We start from the raw sequence: 26,837 nt of genomic DNA on the forward strand, positions 1-26,837 counted from the left end.
ATTAATGTGTGTGGAATGGGGGGGGGTAACTAATTTCTTCAGCTAAATAATTCAATCCACTTCAAACAGACATAGGAGAACTCACGCACCATTCACACACCCTCCAACCAAAAACGTCAAAAGAAAAAAACTGTTCGACAACCTCCTAGCCATTCGAGCTGCAACACTTGACCCCCAACTCTACAACCTATTGACCTCGACCACAAACTACAAAACCTTAAAAAAAGAAATAAAAACCCTTCTATTAAAAAAACACATAAAACCAAACTAACATAATCAGAACTGTCCCAAGCATCACCTGCAACTACTCCATATGTACTTCTGATGTCATGACAATTCAGACATAATTTATGTTATGTTATGTTTGGAATAATGGTTACATAAATGAGGTTCAATAAAAGAAAATTTTCTGTGGGAGCATTTGTTGGAACTTCTGTTATCCTGATTTCTTCTATCTGTGGGCTTTCTTTAGCTAACCTACTTATCTGGGGCTTTCCACTTCTGCAGCTGCCCTTTTCACGGTCCACTTTGCGCTTGCACTCTCTGGGGAGGGGGGGTTGGGTCTGGGCTTGGTGGGGTAGGTGTGTCTGGTAGTTTTGTCTGGGTGGTGGCTGGGTGTTTCTTGGGTGCTTGTTGTGCGGATTGGTGTGTCTGGTGAGCGGTCTGGGTGTTGTTGCTTGTGGGGGTTTTTTTCATTATAAAATATGGCTGAGGGTCTAGTCCGGCTTATTATTCTTGTGGGTTCTGGGGTGGGATTTGTTTGCTTGCCCCAAGTTTTGGCCTTTTGTTGTGTATTGCTATGCCTCTCATTGGCAATTTTCTCTTGGGAGAGGCTTGTTCATGCTTGTTGTTGCTGTTACTCTCATTCTGTGTTCTTTTTGATAATGTATAAGTTTCTGTACAGACCATGGTTGCTTGTCTGGACCTTTTGCCATTCTCAATAAAAATACTTTGAAAAAAAAAAAAAAAAAAAGAAAATTTTCACTGCCTGTTTCTATTCTGACCATTTATTCCATTTCATGGTTATTGCAAAAAAAAAAAAAAAAATTTTACATGAGGGGGGGGGGGGTGTCAAAAAATGATGGGCCCCGGGTGCCACATACCCTAGGTACGCCACTGGTTGTGGGTTTTTTTTTTTTTTTTTACAGCAGTAGCACATTGAGCTAAGGATTTCAACATATTGTCCACAATGACTCCAAGATACCTTTAGGGTAGTGACTCCCCAACATAGAACCCAGCATCATGGTCCTATAGTTTGAATTGTGCTTCCCTAAGGAAATTATTTAACATATGTCCACATTATATTTCATTTGTTATTCAGATGTCCAGTTCCCCTGAATTGTAAGTTTCCCCTGAAATTCCTTACAATCGGCTCCTGATCTTACATCTTGACCAATTTAGTTTCTTCTGCACCTCACTTGGTTCCTTTTCCAGATCATAGATAAATATTTTAAAAAGCATTGGCCCTGGCATATATCCTTGGGGCAGTGGACTGTTCAACTTTCTTCATTGTGAAAACAGATTATTTAGACCTACTCTCTGTTTTCTATCTTTTAGCCAGTAATCAATTCATAATAAGGCTTTGCCTCCATGTGCAAGCAATCAGCTGAATTTATAGTTAATGAATTTATACTAATAGCTTGATCTTCCACAGACAAGAAGAGGAAAATCTACCAGGAAGGAACTAGAAAAAGGAAGACAGGCATTTGGAACTAAACGATGTAACTGAATTGACTACAAGCTCTCAATAAACATAGACATAAACTTACGGGAACGGTGGGTATTAATTAATGACAATGGAGAAACCAATGACAATAGTGGAATTATCATCAAATGTTAAGAGCAGATGGTCTGACCACGATAATGGGAGGCTTCTAAACAGTAGCATCCTTGATGTTGCTGTTATGAATCCTAATTAATCTTATATAAGCCACAGTAAGCCGGTGTTCTGGGTAGGCCTGCTCTTGCTATTGGAAGCAAAGCAAGGTCAGGCCTGGCTAATACCTGGATAGGAGACCATCTGGGAATACCAGGTGCTGTAGACTTCAGGCCCTGTGTTGGGCAGCAGCAACATAGTGGAGCCACACACTGCACAGGAGAAGGCAATGGCAAACCAGTCCTGTACTCTGCCTTTAAACATCACAGGGAGGATTCCTCACTGTACATGCAGCCATGGGTTGGTGGTCAACTCAAAGGCATACACCCAGAAGCTGCAATAATCCCTAGCAGACAATTGCAGGGTATAAGAAACAATATGGTATAGTTTGAGTCATATGCTTACTAATACTTATAGGGAATTTAGGAGACACCTAAAAACATATCTGTTCCTGAAGTACTTAGGTAGCTGATTTGTACAATCTTATTCCACAATAACAGATCTCTAGAGCTGTTAATCACTAGCTTGTACTTTGTTAGTTTTACTTAATTTGTAGCATTTTTAACCATTGTAAACCGCATAGAACTTCATGGTCCTGCGTTATATAAACTGTTATTATTATTATTGCTAAAAATGATAAAATTTGCATTTAATGCTAAGATTCTATAATCTATTTTCTCAAGTGACCATTAAAGTTGACAAGATTTTCCACCATCTGTATAAAGTGAAAAGAGGCATTCCAGCACACTGTGGAAATTCGGATAACAGAGTTCATGGTTAGAGCATTCTAAATATAAAAAGAAAAGGATTGAGCGCATGATAGTTCAATGAGCCCGAGTGTCTTCTCTCTCCTTTGACTGGGTATGGAAGGCTCTCCCAAGCACAGTCAGAACTGCAGTAAATCAGCTGGACTGCAGGTAGTACGTCCACACAATGAAAGCAGAAACAAAATTGTGAAAGCTAAAAAAAACACACTGCAATCAATACCTGCTCATTAAAGCTGCTTGCCTTCAATTAACTACATAATAAAACCTTTATTAGCCACACAAGTGAGGATAATTAAGTACTTGCTCAATTAAACTGATTATACACTACCTGGCAGATGTCAGAAGCATTCTGCATGCAACACTTACAGACTGGAATATATATGCTCTCATTTCTATATTTTTACTCCAATTAATAGATTGTGTTTATGGTCCAGCATCTTTTTTATAACCTTATAAGCAGGAGGTTTGGGGACATGATCGAAACATTCAAGATATTGAAGGGAATTGACTTAGTAGAGAAAGAGAGATTGTTCACCCTCTCCAAAGTGAAGAGAATGAGAGGGCGCTTGCTAAAGTTAGAAGGGTAAAGATTCCGTACAAACGTAAAGAAGTTCTTCTTCACCCAGAGAGTGGTAGAAATCTGGAACGCTCTTCCAGAGGCTGTTATAGGGGAAAGCACCCATCAGGGACTCAAGACAAAGTTGGATAAGTTCCTACTGGAACAGAGCATACACCAGTAAGGCTAGACTCAAATAGGGCACTGGTCTTTGACCTAAGGGCCGCCGCGTGAGCGGACTGCTGGGCACAATGGACCACTGGTCTGACTCAGCAGCGGCAAATCTTAATAATAATAATAATAACAGCTTATATACCGCAATACCGTGAAGTTCTATGCGGTTTACAAAAGATTAAGCAAAGGTACAAATTGACTGACTTCAAGAGGGGAAGAAGAAAGAGAAGTAATTAGACAGGAAATTCATTGTTGAGGAGAAAAGTGATCAAAAGGACAGTAGGTCGCTATTGAGAGGAAAGAGATAAGTGGATCAGTTGTCAAGATGTTTTAGGAACAGGTATGTTTTTAGACGTTTCCTAAATTCCTCATAAGTAGAGGGCGAAAGTAATTGTTCTAGGTCTTTACCCCATGATGCTGCTTGGTGTGAGAGAAGGAATTCATGGTGTTTTTTTCAGTTTGCAACCTCTCACTGGGGGGGAAACGAAGTTGGAATGTGAACTTCTCTTGTGTCTGTTGGTTGAGAAGGAGAAAAGGTCAGTAATGTATTTGGGGGCAAGTCCGTGTAATGCTTTAAAGCAGAAACAGGCAAATTTGAACTTTACGCGTGCCTTCATCTTATGTTCTTATGTCTGCAGAAGTAGACTTCATAACCATGAAAGTGTGGAAGAAAAGCATTAAAGGTAGGCCAAGGATAGAGCAGCCAAAGAGAAGTGGTGGAACAAGTCTTTTCCAGAGAAGGGAAAATGGTAAAACCTCATATGGGGATAAAAAGGTTAGGGCTCTTCAGCTTGGAAAAGAGACGGCTAAGGGGAGATGCGATTGAAGTCTACAAAATCCTGAGTGGAGTAGAACAGGTACAAGTGGATCAAATTTTCAGTCCATCAAAAATTACAAAGACTAGGGGATACGCGATGAAGTTACAGGGAAATACTTTTAAAATCAATAGGAGGAGTTAGACAGGGACAGCGACAAAACTTGTGGGGACGGAAAGGGGACACCGAGTTCCTGCGCTCTGTCATCAGCAACTCTTCTCTGTATTGGGTCAGTCAATTATTTTGTCAAGGTTGGATTATTGTAACTCAATGTACCTGGGTTTTTCAAAGGTCAGTTTGCAGAGGCTTTAGTTGATATAAAATATGTAATGTAATGTAATGTAATTTATTTCTTATATACCGCTACATCCGTTAGGTTCTAAGCGGTTTGAAGAAAATATACATTAAGATTATAAATGAGAAGTAAGAAGGTACTTAAAAAATTCCCTTACTGTCCCAAAGGCTCACAATCTAACTAAAGTACCTGGAAATTAATAAAGAAGAGAAAATAAAGATGGTTGAAAAAAGAAAAATTCTATGTGAACTTATAGGATGGAAATTAAACTGACAGTGAAGAACTGTATGAAAAATACATATGGAATGCAGTTAGAGAGGGTAGGTTACAATCTATTGATGGTATTTGTTTAATTGGAAGGTGTTAAGGTGGGTCATTTGGGGGAAGGTTATCTGAAGGTAGATGAATCTTCTGGAGGTAAAAGAGGAGGGGTTAAGATATTTGGATGAATTTTTTGAAAAATACTGCTGCCACGCTCATTTTTGGTAAGAACAAATTTGATCACGTAACCCCATTACTCAAGGAATTACATTGTCTTCCAGTGTATCTTAGAATTCAATTTAAGTGCGTTTGTATTGCATTTAAAATTTTATTCGGCATCTTTACCATCTCGGTTCCTTTAGGTTGGAATGTACATAGATCTTATCTCGCCCAGAGTTCACAAAAAGTAAAAACTTACATTTCCTCCCCTTAATGGTAAAAATAGAACTTTCAAGAGATTCAGCCACTCTTTCATTTTCAAATTAACTGAGCTCTGGAATGAGTTACCGCTTTCACTTAGAAGTTTAGGCCCCTTCGTTCTTTTCCGAAAAGCCCTGAAATCTTTCTTGTTGACCAAACACTTTGGAAACTAAGACATTCTAGTTTACATTTTGTTCTCTCTGTCTATGTATTATGCTTACTGTACATTATTATAAACCAAGTCGAGCTCCTTCTGGTTAAAGACCCTGTCTAAAAAATTAAGCTTTAGTTTAGTTTAGTTTCTAAGATCTTAATCAGTGTCTTCACATTGGCTTTTAGTAAAGATACTGGCCTGTAAGACCCACATAAAAATGGGATCTTTTATGCAAAATGTAATAGTGGCCTAAGAGTGCCCAGTACAGCTCTGTAACTCACTTATATTTTAACTTAGAAAAATAAGGTTGTCAGGGACTGAGATAACACATAAACCGTGATTTGCTCACATTTGAAAACAAAAGCCTTCTATGTCTTGGCCCATTGTGTTGAAAGTGTTCGTTTTCCTTCTTCACTGACAACACGTTCAATTTTAGAGAACTGAAAAGTTTAACTGTATAATTAAGTTCTGATAAATGTGCCCATTGTGTACATGCATAATGTGTCATGAAAGCTCAGTGACTGCTGGCAGATGATATGTATTTGCATTTTTAGACAAAAAAGATGAGGGAAAGTCTTCTAAAATGACATGCTTTGTTTATTGACGAGCACTCACTAAAGCACAGGGACATTTGGGTTGTAATTAAACCCAAATGATCTCATCAGTAGCCTTAAGAACATGAGATGACATTATTAAAACATAAGAAAATGAGATGTGCCATGGTGGGTCGGATAATCAGTCTGTTTCTAAAAAAATGGCCAGTCCAGGTCACTAGGAAGTACCCGGCAGCTCCCTAATAAATTCATGGTTGCTCACTCCCAATACATTCAGGGTTCTGGGACACTGATCTCTAGAACTTTATATACAGAGGTAACAAGCTGCTTAGAGAAATTCTCTGCCAACTCCCACAGAACTATTAACCAGAGAGCGACAAGCTGCTTCTCCTTACTCCCAACTGTTCTCTTCCCCTTCTCACTTCAACTGCAATTTTTTCTCCCTGTTCTCAGGCCCCCCCCCCCCCTTTAATAAACCTCTGAATCTTTCAAAACAGCCAATAGTGGCTGCCTAAGCCCTTGTAATCCCCCCCCCCCTCCCATTGTTCACCATTTTTCTCTCTCTCTCACCCCCATTTCATAATTTGTTTTTCTGGTCTCTCCCCCCACTTCTGGTCTATGTTTTCCCATCCCTCTCATCCCTCCCCATCCCCACTCCGGGCCAACTTAAAACAGTTCCAGGAGGCTCCGTAGTCCAGACACCTCTCACCTTCCTAGTCTCCTTTCAACATCCAAATATTCCTTTTCAGAGGGACCCCAGCATGGCAGCCATTCTCACAAGCTGCTGGCGGCTGCCCTGAAGCTTTCCCTCGGTTGCGATCTGCCCAGGCGGAAACCAGACGTTGCATCGGAGGGGGCTGCTAGCAGCTTGTGAGAATGGCTGCCGCATCAGGGCCCCTCTGAAAAGGAACATTTGGATGTTAAAAAGAAGACTGGGGAAGTAAGGGAGATGGACAGAAGGGATGAGCTATCTGGACCACGGGGGGCCCTGGAGCTGTGGAACCCAGGGCAGCTGCCGTGTTTTCCCTCCCCTAACGCCACCCCTGCTGGCAGGTTTAGCAACTGAGTGACTACCACATAGGGCTCTTTGCACCAGTGGTTTGATAGCTTGTACTTGCCTGGGAAGCCTAGAGTCCTGATCAGTATTTCTTTTTAGTTTGATATATTTTAAATCTCATTCATTGTTTTGCCAATATTTTATTATTTAAATTTCATTTAAGTTTCCCCAGAATTCTATAGTTTCTTTTATTTATTTATTTTTTTTAGAGTTGTAATAACTTTTTATTATGGACAATGATTCTGTTGCAGATTTAGAATCTCAGCTGCTGGAAGAACCATTTATTCTTGCCAGTCTTATATCTTTCCTCAAATTTCACTTTGGCTTCACGCCTAGCTTTGCGTTTGAGAGCAGGTCTCTGAATACATCCTTGTTGACAATGGCTTTGTCCAGAGGAATATCAACAGAGTATCTGGTTGGCATCAAATGATTGTAGTTAAAAACCTTCACGAATGACTTGATTTTGGACCGCTTAGCAATCTTCTTCTTGCCCATTGTTGAAGTCACTTTGCGTGGGTACCAATCAATGCCAGCCACCAAAGCATGGTTGTAGGGTCTGTCTGAGGTGCCATCATCTATGTTCTTTACTATGACAGCTTTGCGCCCAGAATAACGTCCAGCCAGGACTAAGACAGCCTTCCCTGGTTTCATAAATTTACCCATGTCCGCAAACGCGCGACAGCCGGCCTCCCCCCCCCAAAAAAAAAAAAGAATTCTATAGTTTCAACGGTTCTCCCTTCTGCTTCTATTTCCTATCTCCCCTCTTTTCAACCTTTCAAAGTCCTTTAGATCATTGTAGTCTTATTAGAATGTTTATTTTCTTATTTTTCTCCTCTATCTCTATTTTCTTTCTTTATTGCTCTTCTAATTGTCATTTTTCCAGGTACTTTAGTTAGATTGTGAGCCTTTGGGACAGTAAGCGAATTTCTAAGTACCTATCTTACTTATAATTTTAATGCACCCTATTGTCTATTTTCTGTAAACCGCTTAGAATCCTAACGGAATTTAGCGGTATATAAGAAATAAATTATATTATATTATATTATTATATTATATTCTGTTCCCAGCTTGTAGCACTTAGCTTTTGACTCAGGTATCAAAGTGGAGTTTATTGCCTATATTTTGTCAGTTGTCTCCTGAGCTTCTTGATATGCAGGACTGAGTTGCTGTTTGAGATTCTGGATGTATTTGGGATGATTTTCCAAAGAATGGCCATCCACAGGTAGTTCAGCTTCTCGGCCATACATAAGATAATAAGGGGAATACCCCGTGGCATCATTCTTTATGCAATTGGAAGTATGCGCCAATCTGCTTACATGTTGTCTAAGGCAGTGGTTCCCAACCCTGTCCTGGAGGAACACCAGGCCAATCGGGTTTTCAGGCTAGCCCTAATGAATATGCATGAAGCAAATTTGCATGCCTATCACTTCCATCATATGCAAATCTCTCTCATGCATATTCATTAGGGCTAGCCTGAAAACCCGATTGGCCTGGTGTTCCTCCAGGACAGGGTTGGGAACCACTGGTCTAAGGTACCCAACATGTTTAACAAAATTCTATTGAATCTTTCTGGCTGTGGATCTCCCTTTGGGTGGTATGCGACTCTTTTAATGCCACAAACTTTGCACATTTCTCTGATTAACCGGCTTTCAAAATCTCTACCTTGGTCAGAGTGGATTCTGTTGAGAAATCCGTAGTGTGACCAACTTCTCCTGCCTGTTGCTCATGCCAGCCTGGTTCCCCTCTGAATCACTTCTGAGTCACGGGAAGTGATATCAGAGGGAAATCCGATGCTGGCGCAAGGAGCATTGCTGGAGAAAATCCACCCGCACTGGTGAAGATTTAGAGGTACGAGGGAGAAGGGAGAGCATAAGTGTGGAGTGGGGGGCAGGAAGAAACAGAGGGCATGGAAGGTGCGGGGGCGTGGAGAGAAGGGGCACGGGGAGTACCACCACCCTGGGCATCTCCTACCCTTAGTACGCCACTGCGTCTGAATTCAAGAATGCATGGGACAAGTACAGAGGATCTTTATGAGAAAGGAAGGGATTGCAAAGCTTAATAGTTGGTATGGATGGGCAGACTGGATAGGTCATATGGTCTTTATCTGCCTTTACTTTCTATGTTCCTACATAATCTAGAAGTCAAAGGAGTCATTTCAGACTAATCTTTTTTATGTCCCTGTAAACATTTATTTGTTGTAGAAAATAAATAGATACAGGTTCTGTAAAAGGAATCACCGGGGTTATATACAAGCTGAAAGAGGTTTCTCAGAAGGCTCCATAATTAATTCTTAGCATTTAGTTCTTACCCTCCAGGTTCCAAGATAAGGCAGGCAGGGGCGAGTCAGACCAGTCTTTGCCCAGAAAGTCTTTGACCTAGGTTGTAATTATATCTTTTGCAGCGAGTATGCATGTCTGTCACAGGTAACATTTTTTTTCCCTCTTGACATTTTCCAGAAGGAGTTGTTTTGTCTTCATCTGTACCCTTATCTCTGGGTGTTTTGAAACACCAGAATAAAAAAAAACATCAAGGCCCTGCAGCTTTGCACAGAATATCAGATATAAAGTTGCTGATATTCACTCTGTCCCTTTGATATTTCTGGGCCATAGACTAAAGTCCACCTGATATTGGCCTAGGTTCCAACAGCTGAATTTGCCATCTAAGCTCACTGCAGCCTGTCCAACCATCCCGTTGTATGCAGGATATCTACTGTAAAGTCTGGCCAGTAATTCCTCATGTTCCAAGTTAGTGGAGTTCCCATTGATGCACTCTCAAGCCCATCCTACACTGAATCACCATATATGGGACACAAACCGTACAAGTCTGTCCAATACTGGCTTTAGTTCTTTAATTTATATGCATGTTTGAGTACACATATCTATATACGAGGGTGAATAAAAAATTAAAGGCCATTGTTAAATTACATGATAACCAAAACAGAGCTAGCAAAATACAACATATGTACTCATACATTGCCTGTTGGATAGTTCATCCACACAGAGTGCAGCGCTCAGCCTTTAGTCGTGTGGCAGCCATGAGGTCAAAAACATGGACACTCCATTGCAAGATTGCATCATCGAAGAACATCGTGCAGTAGTGTGCTGTGGAAATTCACTATTGATTATTGACTCAGTATGGACACAGTACCATGAATCAATGAAAGGTTTATGAGTGGGTAAAAAGGTTTGATGTGGGAAGAACAGGTACAACCGATGAAAGTTGTTCTGGTCGCCATCAACTTCACGCACACAAGAGCACATTGACAGGGCGGATGCCTTGATTAGAGAACACCAACAGATAACGGTGGCTGCAAATTTGGATATCAGCTATGGGTCTGCATTTGTCATAATGCATGATGTCTTGGGATACAGGAAAGTCCGTGCACGATGGGTTCCCAAACAGCTTACTGATAGAAACATAGAAACATAGAAACATAGAAGATGACGGCAGAAAAGGGCCACAGCCCATCAAGTCTGCCCACCCCAACAACCCTACCCCCTTGATTTACCCCCCTAGAGATCCCACATGTGTATCCCATTTCCTTTTAAAATCCTTCACGCTGCTGGCCTGAATCACCTGAGGTGGAAGTTCATTCCAACGATCGACCACCCTTTCGGTGAAGAAGAACTTCCTGGTGTCGCCATGAAATTTCCCACCCCTGATTTTCAGCGGATGGCCTCTTGTGGCAGAGGGAGGTTGTGGAGGTTGTGACCCGATTCCTGAGAAAGTATGAAGAAGATCCAAGTATTCTGAAGAGAATTGTCACCGGCAACGAGACACGGGTGCATCATTACGACTCAGAGAGCAAAAGATAAAGCATGATGAAGTAAAGGAAGCGGTGCTCACCTGGCATCAGGATCAGCCAAAAAACCTCTCTGTAGGAATGCAGAAGCTAGCTGAACGATACAACAAATGTGTCATCTTGCATGGGGACTATGTGGAAAAGTGATATGCTCAATTGCTCACAGTTACAGTACTTCTATTAAAGTCATTAAATGTATTTTGCCTTTACTTTTTCATTTATCCTCATATATACCAGCATTCTGTCCTTCTTAGTGACTATATATAAGCACACTGCAATAGAATCGTCCTCCATTTGCCGTAGAATACAGAAAAACTAAGCTGACTGGGCTGATCATGCTGACCAAATGACATGGACTCAGTTTTCACTTGATTTGGAGAACAGAGGTTGAGGAGTAGCCTAATGGTTAATGTGACTGAGATTCTAGGGAAGAGGCTCCTTGTGACCCTGGGCAAGTCATTCAACCTTCCGTTGTCCCAGGTACAACCCCCCCCCCACCCCCCCCCCCCACACACACACACTAACAAACAAACTAGATTGGCCCATGTTTTTCAGATGTGCATCTATCTTTTTGAACCATTTTAAAAAAAAAACTCTACACCCAAAAAAAATCCTGCACAAAACAAGCAGTAGGAGCCCGCATTTTTAGTAGACTGGCCACCAGACATCTTAGCAGAGCGGTGGGGCATTGCAGTGAGCTTCACATAAAAATAGTCCCAGGTATATATCTCACCATAACCCCCTTATAGTGTATGGTGAGCCCTCTACAATTTATTTATGTATTTATATACTACTTATATGGTTTACATTCAGGTACTCAAGCATTTTCCCCTATCTGTCACACTCTAATGTATCTGGGGCAATGGGGGATGAAGTGACTTGCCCAAGGTCACAAGGAACAGCATGGGATTTGAACCCCCAACCTAAGGCTGTAGCTCTAACCACTCTGCCACACACCTAAAACCTACTTGGCTCAACTGTACACCACCCCAATAGCCCTTATGCCTGCAAGCGTCACCTATATATAAGAACAGTGGGATTTGGGTGGATTTTGGAAGGCTCACAGATTCCACTGTAAGTATAGTAGTTAAAGACCTGCTTACTGCTCTACCAGAACTGACTATAACATCTGAAGCATGGTTTCCTCTAAGCTGCGCACCTTTTAGCAGGAGGTCACGCAGCCATCCAGCCAGTGGGGTCAAGACCAACATCTTCTGCTGCTATTTTCCTGAAGCAACATCAGCAGCGGCAAACTGAAATAGACTGGTATCGGGACCTTCCCGTATATATCCGTGGCTTCCAGCTCTGCCCCAGAAGAAGTGATGGAGAAGGTGGGTGAGCAGCCGCAGGTATGGACGGGAATGTCCCACTGCCGGTCTGCAGCTGGTTTCAGTTTGCCACTGTTGCTGCTGCTGATTTGGGAAGACACAAAATTAATTCTTTCCTATTCTTAACCTCTCGGGGAAAGTGTGCTAGTTAAGGAACTAATGTGACCTTATACCAAAAATATGCCAGTGAAAAAGACAAAACTATGTGATATAAAGTGGTTCTCAGTAGTCACAACTCAAAGAAACTATCATAGAATTGGAAGCTTGATAACTCAAACGGGTTTAGTAAGTGTGATACATCCATGGACCTAATTGGTGTGATGTGCAAAATAAATCAACACAAAAATAACACACCTAACTAAACTTTGCCCTGTGGTTAATCGCAAAATAATTTTGAAAACAAAATGTGTCAGAAGGGAGAGCACTTCTCCTAATCTAACAGTCAGCATAAGGAGAAGCAATAAGCAGTTCTAAAGGTACAAAAAGTACTTATCTCCGTTGACAAGAGTGACAGTTAAATTATGCCTTTCAAAGTCTATGCTGGAATTCAAGAGCAAACGCACTGGAAGATAGCAGTAGACGACGGGAGAACAATAAAGAAACTCCAAATGGTGGGAACAATATGGCGCTTCGGGAAAGCAGCAGCAGCAGTGGGGATGCTAGGGGGGGCAGACGCTGGTGGATATGGGAAAGGGGAGAGGAAGGTAGATGCTGGTGGAAAGGGGGTGGGGCAGATTCTGGTGGAAGATGGATGGGAAGAAAAAGGGAAGAAGCTATTGGGAATGGTTTGGGGCTGGGGTGGGGGAGAGGGGGCAAATTCTAGTGGAAGTGGGGTGGGAGGAGAGGGGCCAGAAGCTGGTGAAAATGGTTTTGGGTGGGGGAGGAGAGAAGGAACAGATTTTGTATAGAAGTGGGAAGACAAATTCTAGATAGAACAGGGGAGATAGAGGACAAATATTGGGGGTTCAGAGAGGAAGGAGATGATGGAACAGGGGAAGTAAAATGGGGATACTGGATGGAAAATGAGGAGGAGAAATGGGTCAGACATATGAAAGGGGAAAGATACCAAGGGGAGGAAAATAATGATGGAAGGAGAGAGAAGTGAGATGTTGGATGGAAGGAGGGGGGATAAGCTGTATTAAAGAAGGAAGGCGGAAACCTGGATGGAAGAGGGGAGCGACAAGAGGGAGATGATAGAAGGGGAAGAGAGAGGAGGGAGATACTGATGGAAGGGGAGAGAGAGTGTGGAGATGCTAGACGGAAAGGACGAGAGAGGAGGCAAACGCTATATAGAAGGGGAAAGATGCTAGATCAAGGAGGGAAGAGAAATTTGGGGGAGATATTTTGGGGGAGAGACATAAGGAGGGATATAATGATAGAAGGGAAAGAAAGGGCAGATATAGGGGGCAAACATTGTATAGAAAGAGGGCAGAGAGCCAGGGTAAGGGAAAGAGATAGAGGTAGACTGTAAAAAAGAGGGAGCTTGACAAGATATTAAGAATGAGTTAAATCTGGACATAGAGGTTGAAAAATAAATTGAAGAATGCCGAAAGTAAAAGGAGGAGAGAAAAATCCTGGCAAGAGACTTGAAGGAGGAAAGAAGAAACCAGAGAAGGAAATGGCCAGAAAACAAAGGTAGGAAAAATAATTTTATTTGTAATTAAGGATAAAGTAGTGTAGTACCCGTGTTTATAAAGGTTAATAAATATAAATAGGAAATAGAATTAAGGTGATATCTATTCATTGGACTAATTTTAGTGCATTTTTGACCAACTATAAGAGACCAAAACCTCCTTTCTCAGGTTCGGACAGCATACTGTCTTGACTTGGGGAAAGGGGTGTTGGCCTCTGAGAGCTAACTGAAAAATGTTTTAAGTCCTTTCAATAAAATATCTTATAGTATTTTCCATTTTATTTTAATTTATATTTGTACTTTAATTCTTAATTTGATATATATAAAGTGTATAATACCATCAAGGTATTATAATGGAAATGTTTTGCTCATTATAAAAAGATTTTGCTCACATGAACTCGGCTCTTAGAGGGATCATTGATCTGAAGCTATCATATACTGTAAGCAGGTATGTACTATTTCATTCACCTCTTTGTGGGTGGGAGGGGGTCAGTGACCACTGGGGGAATGTGGGTGGGGGTCATATTTACATCCCTCCAGTAGTCATCTAGTCAGTTTGGATACCTTTTTGACACTTATTCATTTTTAAAACAGATCTAGCCACAAATATCCAAATTGTGTCCTGGATATCAGTACATAAGAGGAAATAGCATTAACAATCTTTGTCCACCATAATTTGGGAACCAAAGAGGAAAATTTAATCTAATGAAATAAAAAATTTTAAAAAAGACACTGCAGATTTTTCATAACAGCTGGTTAAAGGTACTCATAGGATTTAACCAATCACATATGAACATAAGAATTGCCATAAAGGGACAGACTAAAGGTCCATCAAGTCCAGTATCCTGTTTCCAACAGTGGCCAACCCAGCTACTTGTTGTTTAGCCCCCCCACCAGACGCCCCCTCCTGAACCATCCCTTACCTCTCCCTTCCCCTCCCCCCCAAAAAGGCAGGAGGGATGTCCACTCTTCCTGCCACCAGATGCTCTCCCAAACCCACCATACCTTTCTCAGATGGGAGCAGGAGGGATGTTTGCTCTCTCCTGCTCCGAGGCCCACCAGTTGAAAATGACAGCCTTTCCCTCCCCAGTGCATCATGTGATAGGGAGGGGCCTAAGGCCCTGATTGGCTCAGCCACCTAAGGCCCCTCTTAAGGGGAAAGCTGTTTTATTGAGAGGGGTGGAGTTTAATCTCTTTCAGCTACAGAAGGGAAGGGACCTCTGTTCAGCCATAGACCTTCATCTATAAATCCTTTGGAACCAACTCTGCTACATCATCTGGTTGACCAACCTTTCTTCAACAAATTCCAAAATAGCACATGAGAAGCAAGAAATCCTTTGCCCTGCTCAGGTTTACATGTAAAATGTAGGTTTTTGTACTTCTGCCTGTAATCTCTCCATGAATACCCAATTAATTTCATACCTTAGTCCAGTGGTTCCCAACCCTGTCCTGGAGGAACACCAGGCCAATTGGGTTTTCAGGCTAGCCCTAATGAATATGCATGAAGCAAATTTGCATGCCTATCACTTCCATCATATGCAAATCTCTCTCATGCATATTCATTAGGGCTAGCCTGAAAACCTGATTGGCCTGGTGTTCCTCCAGGACAGGGTTGGGAATCACTGCCTTAGTCATTTAAATGAGAATCTTTGTCAACACGCACGAACATGTACTTTTGCAATGCCTCGTTAATACAGTAGGAAACATTGACAAATTTCCTGGCAGGAATTGTCAAATAAAATGCATAGGGATACAGAAAGAAAAAAAAAAAAACAAAAGTTCATATTTTGTGCAGCATCATTTAAAATGGAATTTTAATTTCAGCTCTAAAACAAGACCACCAATTACAGCAGCTCTGCTGTAGCCTCATGTTGTCTTGTCTTTGTCCTAAATTAATCATTTTTCCAGATCTGCTGAAGCTAGGTTGAATAATAGCTGCTTTCTTTTATTTAATTAGTGTCTCAGAAATTGTGTTGTATAATATATTGTATATGTCTGATGTAAGCTGTGCAGTTATGAGGCCAGGGTGGGCTTAAAACAGGAAATCGGAAGCAGATTCCCCATTCTTGCTGAGCATATTGGTCTGTTAGAATGGTGTGTTACTTATGAGGTAAGATAGTAGGGGGTAAAGTTTTTAAGAAAAACAGTTGATTAACTTATAAATTGTTTTTATATGTAGTGGCTGAATGTAGTGGCTGAATAAGATTAAGTATGCTTTTTCTGTAATCATAGGGAGTGAGAGCCTTGAAGAAACCGTTGGAAACACATGGGTGAAACATGTCGGTATATCTCCCCCATCTGATTTAAGACCATACAGCTAAGTACTTATAGTACAAATATATGAATCAAGTAAAATGTACAAATCAATGAAAAGCTGAAATTATAAAAGTAAAAATCAGCCAAAAAATACAAAAAAACAATAAAATAAAAAAACAAAAAATAAATCAATCCAGTGACGATTTGAGGCATAAAGCCACCCACTATGAGTAAATGCCGAGTGGGAGGTGGCCTCGCTGAGGATTAGGGATAAGACAGCTTATGAAACCTTTGTAAGAATAAGTATGCGGTTCACTTTCTAGCATGCATAAGGTGTTTGATTGATTGTTACCTTATTCATGAATATTCTACAAAGAGTAGTGTCATAGGTTAATTAAAACAATTATTGACATTAATTAGCACTAATTTGGATTTGCACACACATCTGCCAGCGTGCTATTTTGTAGCACTGCGTGCTTAAAATGTGCTTAGAGCTCCCTGCAGTGTTTAAAAGGACCCTCCAAGTTCTTAAATTTAGGCCTGCATGCAGTTCATGTGATAGAGATCTATAAAATACTGAGTGGAGTGAAACAGTTGTTTACTCTTTCCAAAAATACAAGGACTCGGGGCACACAAGAAAGCCTCTGTCAGAGAAAAGAATTCTTCACTCATTGTGTAATTACAGTAATTCTAGAATTGGTTGCCAGAGGATGTGGTAAAAGGTACATTAGATAGATTGTAAACCCTCCGGGACAGATAGGGAAAATGCTTGAGTACCTGATTGTTAAACCGCTTAGATAACCTTGATAGGCGGTATATAAAAACCTAATAAACTTGAAAACTTGAAAAAGCAGTTAGCTTTTCAGGGTTTAAAAAAGGGTTGGACCACTTCTTAAAAATCCATAAGCTTTTATTAAGATGGACTTGGGAAATCCGCTGCTTATTTCTAGGATAAGCAGCATAAAATCTGTTTTACTTTTTTGGATCCGTCAAGACAGGGCGGCCCAGACTGGCATCGGGGGGAGGGGTTTCAGTGGAAGGGGGATGGGAGGCAGGCAGGCTGGCATTGGAGGGAGGGTGGGGGGGTTTAATGGAAGGCAGGCAGGCAGGATGGCACGGGGGGTGTTCAATGGAAGGGGGATGGGAGGCAGGCGGGCATCGGAGGGGGGTGAGGTGAGGAAGGACGCACTGGGGGCACTATGGACATAGGAAGGGGCAATGTTGTGTGTTATGTTTGATTAGTTATTGTTACAAGTACTATATATGGTGCTGAGAATAAATGTCCAAATCAGTGTTCTCGACTTTTTTTTATTTATTATCCGTGTCACATTTTTTATAAAGGTTAGTACCAATAACAACATGTTTCATTTAATATATTGATATATATCACAGTAATGATGTATTTTATTATCTCATGTAATTTACAAACTTAAAAATGGGAGGTGAAAGGGCCTCATAAGTGGAATAGCCTAGGGCCTCTTGTCATCTAAATCCGGCCCTGCTTATGTTATTATGTACCTGCAAAATATGAACCATTGAATATTAGTGTATACTTATAGAATAGCACAGAGACAGAAATTGATCATTTACATACATATCTGTTTATATACACATGTAAATGTATAGAATACAAGCATAATCCAAGCATACGTTCCATCTAAATCTGTGCAGCTGCTTACTGAAATTCCCTTAAGTGCCCATTCTAAATGTTTTGTTATTGACAGGTAGGAACAGAAAGCAAGTTTGCAAAGGTGCTATGCAGTGCCATATCGCTCCTTCTCTCTAGCGATGTTGTTGCTGCATTCTCTGCATTCACATTGATTGATATTTTGAAGTCTGCCTCAGGTCCATCAGCTTCAAAAGGCAGGACACGAAAATGTGACTCGAAGGCAGAGTTCCTCCCCAGAGACTTCCATTCAACCCGTACCGCCTGCCCTGTCAGCTCCACTGAGCTCAAAGCACAGTTGCATGTTGATGATGGCTGTGCTGTGTGCAAGACTCCCACAAGAGAGACCATCGTTATTCACAGCAAGAATGTGGAAAGGGAAAGATGACAATAGAGAAAGAAAAAAAAAAGATTAAAGGTTCCTGGAGGGTCCGCAATGCAGAGTGTGAATATGGAGAACCTGTCTGTTACCAGAATTTATGTTCATTCAGTAATCAAAACTGAGCAGGCTGCCCGTTGAGTGCACAAAATAACTATGAATGATGGGACCACAGACATTTCCTAAAAGTACTGCAAATCAGAAAGGAAAGAGAGTGAAATGGAAGAGAGATGCACAGATAAATAGGGCTTCTATTCTCGGGTATTTATAACTATTTGTTTTGCCGTTAATTATGGCTTCTTTGAGGATAAAAAAAATAAGCGTGTTTATTGTTATTTTTGTAGTACAGGTTCTACTGTTGAGTTCTTTTTCTGGTTAAATAAAAAAATCAACATTAGTGCAGCTGGATTTTAGGCAAGCAATGGGAAGTGAGTTACCCTCTTTCTCTTGCATTGTAGCGTTTTAAACACAGAAACATGACTGCAGGTAAAGACCAAATGGCTCATCCAGTCTGCCCATCCACTGCATCCTCTATCTCAGTGGTCTCAAACCCGTGGCTCAGGGGCCACATGTGGCCCACCAGGTACTATTTTAAATTCAAAATGTGGCCCTGCAAAGGGTTTGAGTTGGAGACCATTGCTCTATCTCCTCCTCTCCCCAAGAGATCCCACGTGCCTGTCCCACGTTTTCTTGTTCACTAATTAAAACCTAAAATCATAAGTCCTACTTATACTGTAAGGTGATAATCAACATTGAAAATGTTGCTTCTGTTATTGGATAATTCTATAGCAGAGGTTTTTAAAAAAAATAATAATAAATAAATCTGATAATAAAGAACTCTTAAAAGGTCTGGTTTTCAAGGTAAACAAAATGCAGATGAGATCTCGGTTCTCAGACCAAAAATATTTGTAGTATTTATTTTGAACACTTACGGCCTCTTTTACGAAGCCGCAGTATGGGCTGTGCTGCACTAACGGCCCCGAAGCCCATAGAGATTTAAAGGGCTTCGGGGCTGTTGCTGCGCGGCTTTGTAAAAGAGGTCGTTAGTAGAAATTTATTTATTTAATTTATTTCTAAAATTTCTAGACCGCCTATAACTAAGCGGTTAACAGTTAAATCATTCACAATAGTTGGAGGGCAATACAGTTACAAAATGCATTCAATTACATCACAATCGCATAATAATTTAGTCCACTTAAGTTACGTCAAAACCCAACGAATTTACATATTATCCATCCCCACTTAATAAGGTGCAGTAAGTGCAATTCAGATTTCTTATCAAATATGCTTACTAGCATACTTTCAAAGGAAGGACTCCATATACAGTTGTGTCTTCAACATCTTTCTAAATTGTAAACGGTCACAACAGGTCCTCAGAATGCCAGTGTGGGAATTCCATAATTTCTAAGACCTTTGATGACCGGATTTTAAAACAGAGATTTACAGTATCTTGTGGTCTTCTACAGGCCTATGCTATGGAGAATCAGTAGAGTGCAAGCTTCTAAGAATATGATTACCTAGCTTCCAGTATGAAATGCTGATAGGATCATCCAAACCACAGGGCAGACTGCAGGGCACATGGTGAAGGATTCATTGTTCAGAATAATTTAGTGTAATACAAATTTTTATGAATTGCTCCATACCCCCAGCAGGAAACTAGAGATGTAGAGCATCAATAATGATAAAAGCATTGACCTCGATGGGCTGGAACGCATTGCCATAGGTTGTGGTAAGAGCAGATAGTATAGCTGGTTTTAAGAAAGGTTTGGACAAGTTCCTGGAGGAAAAGTCTAGTCTGTTATTGAGAAAGACATGGGGAAAACCACTGCTTACCATGGATAAGTAGCATGGAATGTTGCTCCTCTTTGGGTTTTGGCCAGGTACTAGTGACCTGGATTGGCCACCGTGAGAATGTGCTACTGGGCTTGATGGACCATTGGTCTGACCCAGTAAGGCTGTTCTTATGTTCTTATGGGCCAAAAAGTCCTTAATGTACAATTAGCACACAAAAACAGGCATACCACAAAATGCACTATAGTGTTTTCTAGCAATTTTCCTATTTCAGCATGATAACAGTACATTAGTGAAATTTTTTTTTAGAATATTTTGAGAGGGCGTTGAAAAGTTATCCAGCTAGCATGTTATGATTAACACTCACTAACTAGCTGCTGGGAGGGCCTACTGAACACGTGCGTCCTAAGAAATTTCTGGAATGCCATTCATTATAGAAATATTTTGATGTAAGTTCTGTAATCAGCATCCAAAATTCTTATACGATAACCTGAAGGGGAGCACTCAGAGTAAAGTGCCTAGATGTAGTAGCAGTTGCTTCAGAGTGCCCCAGGATAGGTAGAACCTTTGGGAACAAAGAAAATCTGGCCTAACCCCAGAACAGGAGTGGTTTACAGTCCAGTCTCCCTGGAAAGATAGATGTCACGCATCAGGCGGGGAAGGGGTTCACAGGAGGCCCAATTTCTCTGGCGCTCTAAGCAGTACTTCATGAAGCCAAAATGAGGCTGGAGAGGGTAAGGTCAGCCTACAGCAGTGGTCTCAAACTCAAACCCTTTGCAGGGCCACATTTTGGATTTGTAGGTATTTGGAGGGCCTCAGAAAAAAATAGTTCATGTCTTATTAAAGAAATGACGATTTGCATGAGGTAAAACTCTATAGTTTATAAATCTTTCCTTTTGGCTAAGTCTTAATCATAATATTGTCATTTATAGCTAAAGAGACATATGATCAAGAAACTGTTTTTTATTTTACTTTTGTGATTATGATAAACATGCCGAGGGCCTCAAAATAGTACCTGGCGGGCCGCATATGGCCCCCCGGGCCGCGTGTTTGAGACCACTGGCCTACAGCTACCTAAGAAAATGCCTTTTGAGAGCAGGGAAGTGAGCAATCTGAACAGAAGCCTCCCCCCCTCCCCCCCGCAGCTTGAAAAACTCAAAAAGGAGTATGGAGTTCTTAGAAAAGGGCAAGCTGTGTCCTGGAGAGCAGATGGAAATAACAACCGAGTATAGTACAAGCCAAATTGCGACTACTGTATATGGTTTGAGTCAGCTTATGCTGTCAGTAAGCTGAGTCCTGACAAGAGGGAAGTGAGCTGCCAGCAGAACAAGTGAGGGAGTTGGGGCTGTGGTATTGCTGAAGCTAGACATTTTTTTTTTTTTGAATGGTGTGAGTATGAAATAGAAAAAGAAAGAGGGAACTTTTAAAAGCTCTTTGCTGCTGTGTCACAGCAGAGCATTGCGGTGACGAATTAAAGGACGATTGTGCTAAAGTGGGCACGATAATGAGAAGTTTCTTTACAGACTGCTGCTTATGGATTATTAAAAAAAAAAAAAAAAAAAAGCATCCAAACTTTACCACTGGAAGTGAATTATAACTTGTGCTTAATTCAGAAAACAGGGCTTCAGTCTAGTGCTCTGATCCCAATGGGAGAGAAAAAGAGCTCCGATTGCTAGAATTCTTATTTCTTTACTGGGATTTATTAACCACCTTTTTCATGAAGAGATTCACCCAAAAGCCGTTTACAGTATACTGAATAATAATCAGATACAGTTAAAGATTTGATTTCACCTTGTGGGGTTTTTTTTTTCTTCTTTTTCTTTTGAAACACCACGTTGGGCCCTCTGAGGCTCATAATTGAAACTGAAATATGTCTAAAAACCCACCCCCAAGTTGGCATTTGGATGATCTAAAAGACAGTTCGTCCAAGTGCCGATAATTGAAACAGCTTTTTTAGATTTATCCAGGGACTTTTTAGGCCTCTGAATCTCGCTTTGCACCCAGAGCTAAAAGAGGCGTTTTTGGAGGAGTGGTTAGGTCGGGACGTGGGCCAACCTAGACTTTGTCGTCCTGTAGGGCTAATCGAAGGTTTGACAAGACTGCCTAGATGGAACATATACGTTGAGACTTTGACGATGTAAAGACATGTATAAGCCCCCCCCCCCCTCCTGTGTTCAGTGTCCCTGTCGCACCCCCACAAAGTTCAGAATAAAACGTACAGTATATACCTGCCTCTGGAACATCAGCACTTGCCTAGTACAGCTGCACAGAGGTGGCTAAAGTAGTCTGGGGGTGGGCTACTGAACCATAGAGAGGAGGACCCAGGCCCATAAGCCACTTAATGTAGTGGTTAAAGTGGCTTATGGGCCGGGAGAGACAGGGAAAAATGCTTGAGTACCTGAATAAGTTCATGTAAACCATTCTGAACTCCCTTGGGAGAACAGTATAGAAAAAATTGAATGAAAAACTGAAGGGAGATAGGTTCAAAACGAATGCAAGGAAGTTTTTTTTCACCCAAAGGGTCGTGGACACTTGGAATGCGCTACCGGAGGACGTGATTGGGCAGAGTACGGTACAGGGATTCAAACAGAGACTGGACGGATTCCTGAGGGATAAAGGGATCGTGGGATACTGAGAAAGCTAACCAGAAAATAAGTATAGAAACCCGACCAGGTCGTGCATGTGCAAGACCGGAGGGCTAGGACTTTGATGGGAAGATAGGACTCAATAGGAAACCAAGGTGGCATGGGGGCCCCTTCTGGTGATTTGGACAGGTCGTGACCTGTTTGGGCCGCCGCGGGAGCGGACTGCTGGGCAGGATGGACCTATGGTCTGACCCGGCGGAGGCACTGCTTATGTTCTTATGTTCTTAAAAATAAATAAACAAAAAATCTCCAGACTAGTTGGTCTGGTTCAGAGACTGATGAAAGAGGCAGAAGTTATGTGGACCTGCAGCTGGTGGATAATGAAAATACCAAGAAATGGGGGGGAGGGGGCATTGCTGTACAACGTTTGGAGATATATTTTCCATGCAGCTTTTGAGCAATCACTTCCTGTTCTTTTGTAGTACGGAAAAAATTAGAGAAATTAATGCAGGCGAGTAAGGAAACGGATTACGGTAGATGATGGGAGAACATTGTATATCTAATTGCAGGAGCATCAGCTGTTACACTTGCATTTTCTGGGGCACTATATATTATTTAGTGCTTTTTATTTTACTGTTGTATAGCATATAGTTTGTAATATATGGTATTTTAATACCATATTTTATATACAATTATGGAAAAGTACACTACACTAAAGCAACATTATGGTGACTTATTGCAAGAAAGATTAAAAATTCCCACTCACGGCACATTAAGGAAGCAGTTAGAAATATGCTTTGTTTTGCTTTTCTCGGAGGTGTGAGCCATAACTGTGAATTTTCTATTTTATGTGTTTATTTACTATTCTTAAAATTACTGTAAAGTTTTACATATTTTTCTGGTTTGTTTTTTAATGTAATGTAATTATGCAAGTAGTTAAAACAACCGTCCGTCCTGATATAAAAGGAATTCATTTTGGCTTAGTAAAGGCTCTGATGGGGAAAGATCTGCTGTAGAAAGCTGCAGAGTCCTTTATTCGGTCCCGTCTCCGGTGGCTTCCGGACCTGCGGTCACCTCTGGCCAGTGAGCCCGCCATTCTGACTGTACGCCTCACAGTTTCCCTGCCTCCGAGAGCTTTACGATCTATTTCTCAATACAATCTTAACATTCCATCTTTAAAAATAATTGGTACACGTCGTACCTCAATCTTTTCTGTGACAGCCCCTATGATCTGGAATACTCTTCCTTTACACTTAAAAATGGAAAAAAAAAACTTAAAAAATTTTAAAAGCAATTTAAAGTGCTTTCTTTCTAAAGATGCTTTTAATTGATCAATTGTATTTTAGTAATTAACCTATTCTCGTTTTTCACATTTATTTTCCCAATCCCCTTTTGTGTTTACCTTAAATGTTTCTCACATTTTCTATATCGATTGTATTTCTCCCCCTCTTCCTATTCGTGTTTAGGGGCCTTTCGGTCCGTTTTTACCTAGTATGTAATTGTTGTCAGTCTTGTAGTTTTTTTATAGAAATGTATGTTTTACTTGTTAAATTTTTGTTTAAATGTTCATTTTAAATCTTGTTCAACGCTTTGTAGTTTCGAAAAAGCATTTAATCAAAAATCTGAATAAACAATAAACAATTTATGGCAGTTTTGATGAGGAATGAGGAGAGAGCTGCAGAAAGAAGAGCACAATGAATAAATGCGTCTTTAGTAGAAAAGAAGGAGCTCAAGGATGAGGAAGGCAACACAGATCAAGATCCCCCAAGAACAGACTTTGATCAAAGGCCTGTTCAGTCCAAAACCGAGTTGCTACTTTTATGAACAGGCGTTTTGGCTCGGATTCCATAAAACGCCTGCTGTTAGCCGCCTAGATTGACGCGCCTAGCCGATCTAAGCATCTAAATTATTTTGTTTCAATTGGCGCTGTTAATTGAACAGCGCCATTAAAAACCAATTTCAACCCAATTTTTTTAAAATCAATTTTTAGGTAGGTGCCTACCCAAAATGTAGGTGTGGTTCGGGGCAGAGTTTGGGCATATTTTGAGTTGGCACCGGTATTTTAGGCTAAGAAAACCCTGGCCTCATATATCGGTAGGATGACCAGACTTCCGGATTTCCCCAGACATGTCCTCCTTTTCTGAAATACCTATACAGCTGACCCACTTCCCTCTTTTCCCTCTCTTGCCCTTTCTCCCCATTGTTCCCACATCCCTTAAATTAATTCAACTTGTACGTCAACTCAACTTGTATTCCACTAATCTTTTGTAAACCGCATAGAACTTAACGGTATTGCGGTATATAAACTGTTATTATTATTATTATTATTAAGAACATAAGAATAGCCTTACTGGGTCAGACCAATGGTCCATCAAACCCAGTAGCCCATTCTCACAGTTGGCCAATCCAAGGTGTAGCAACATTCCATGCTACTTATCCATGGCAAGCAGTGGCTTCCCCCATGTCTTTCTCAATAACAGACTATGAACTTTTCCTCCAGGAACTTGTCAAAATGTTTCTTAAAACCAGGTACCGGCTCACCTTTATTCACATGTTTATTCACACCTTCAAAGACATCAAGAAAATTTGTGAGGCAAGATCTCCCTCGGCTGAACCCATTAAATCCATACTATGGACTTTTCCTCCAGGAACTTATCCAAACCTTTCTTAAAACCAGCTACAACCTCTGGCAATGCATTCCGGAGCTTAACTATTCTCTGAGTGAAAACAAATTTCCTCCTTTTGGTTTTAAAAGTATTTCCCTATAACTTCAAATGTCCCCTAGTCTTTGCAATTTTTAACGGAGTGAAAAATTGATCCACTTGTACCCATTCTACTCCACTCAGGATTTTGTAGACTTCAATCATATCTCCCCTCAGCCGTCTCTTTGCCAAGCTGAACAGTCCTAACCGTTTTAGTGTTTCCTCATCCGAGAGGAGTTCCATCCCCTTTACCATCTTGGTGTATACTGATTTAGACACTGTTTATAGAATCAGGTCGTGGAGGAGGTGGGGCCGTTGGACGATGGGGATAGGAAGGTAGTGATTAAGGAGGATAAAGAGGTAGCTGAGAGGTTGAACACATTCTTCTCGTCGGTTTTCACGAGAGAAGACACATCTAATATACCGGACTCAGAGGAGCTCATGAGTGGGGAACAGGCCAAAAAATTGGAGCACATAGAGGTAAGTAAGGAGGATGTCCTCAAACAGATAGACAGGTTAAAATGCGGCAAATCACCGGGCCCAGATGGGATCCACCCAAGGGTTCTGAAGGAACTAAGACAAGAAATAGCGGGCACAATCCAGCATGTTTGCAACCTATCCTTGAAAACTGGAGAGGTACCAGAGGACTGGAAATTGGTGAATGTCACACCTATCTTCAAGAAGGGATCGAGGGGTGACCCCGGGAACTACAGGCCGGTGAGCCTGACTTCAATTATAGGGAAGATGGTGGAAGCTATGATCAAGGACGGCATTTGCGAGCACATCGAGAGAAATGGCCTACTGAGAACAAGCCAGCATGGATTCTGTAAGGGAAGGTCGTGCCTAACGAACCTTCTGTACTTCTTTGAGGGAAAAAGCAGTTGGGTGGACAATGGGGAACCCATAGACATCATTTACCTCGATTTTCAAAAGGCTTTCAACAAGGTGCCACATGAAAGGCTGCTTAGGAAGCTGTGGAACCACGGGGTGGGAGGGGATGTGCACAGATGGATCAAGCACTGGTTGTCGGGTAGACTGCAGAGGGTCGGCGTGAAGGGCCAATATTCTGACTGGTGGGAAGTCACGAGCGGTGTGCCACAGGGATCGGTGCTGGGGCCGTTACTCTTCAACATATTTATCAATGACCTGGAAAAGGAGGCAAAGTGCGAGGTTATAAAATTTGCAGACGATACCAAACTGTGCGGCAGAGTTAGGTCCAGGGAGGAGTGTGAGGACCTGCAAAGGGACCTGGACAAGCTGGAAGACTGGGCAAACAAATGGCAAATGCGCTTTAACGTGGAAAAATGCAAGGTCATGCATATAGGGAAAAAGAACCCGTTATTCAACTACAAATTGGGGGGGGCATTGTTGGGAGACAGCAGACTTGAAAGAGACTTGGGTGTGCTGGAGGATGCACCACTGAAGCCATCTGCACAGTGCGCAGCAGCCTCGAAAAAAGCCAACAGGATGCTGGGCATCATAAAGAAGGGCATAACATCCAGGACGCGGGAAGTCATCATGCCATTGTATCGAGCGATGGTGCGTCCGCAACTGGAATACTGCGTTCAATATTGGTCGCCGTACCTCAGGAAGGACATGGCGGTACTTGAGAGAGTCCAAAGGAGAGCAACGAAACTGGTAAGAGGGCTGGAACACTGCCCATACGCAGAGAGGTTGGATAGGCTGGGGATCTTCTCTCTAGAAAAAAGGAGGCTCAGGGGAGATATGATAGAGACCTTCAAGATCATGAGGGGCATAGAGAGGGT

At 41.4% G+C, this 26,837-nt stretch overlaps 1 protein-coding gene and 1 long non-coding RNA gene across 3 annotated transcripts in view; both read right to left on the minus strand.

Annotated features, from left to right (window-relative positions):
• LOC117348037 overlaps positions 1-26,837 on the minus strand; it is an 86,979-nt gene that overhangs the window by 49,747 nt on the left and 10,395 nt on the right. The window lies entirely within an intron of this gene.
• Positions 7,125-7,616, minus strand: LOC117348036 (60S ribosomal protein L27-like). The gene is given in 2 exon segments (XM_033919646.1): positions 7,125-7,286; positions 7,289-7,616. Coding segments are annotated over 2 exon segments (408 nt in total). The 5' UTR covers positions 7,593-7,616; the 3' UTR covers positions 7,125-7,182.

The sequence above is a fragment of the Geotrypetes seraphini genome, chromosome 14 (genome assembly GCF_902459505.1).
Source record: "Geotrypetes seraphini chromosome 14, aGeoSer1.1, whole genome shotgun sequence".
NCBI lineage: Eukaryota > Metazoa > Chordata > Amphibia > Gymnophiona > Dermophiidae > Geotrypetes > Geotrypetes seraphini.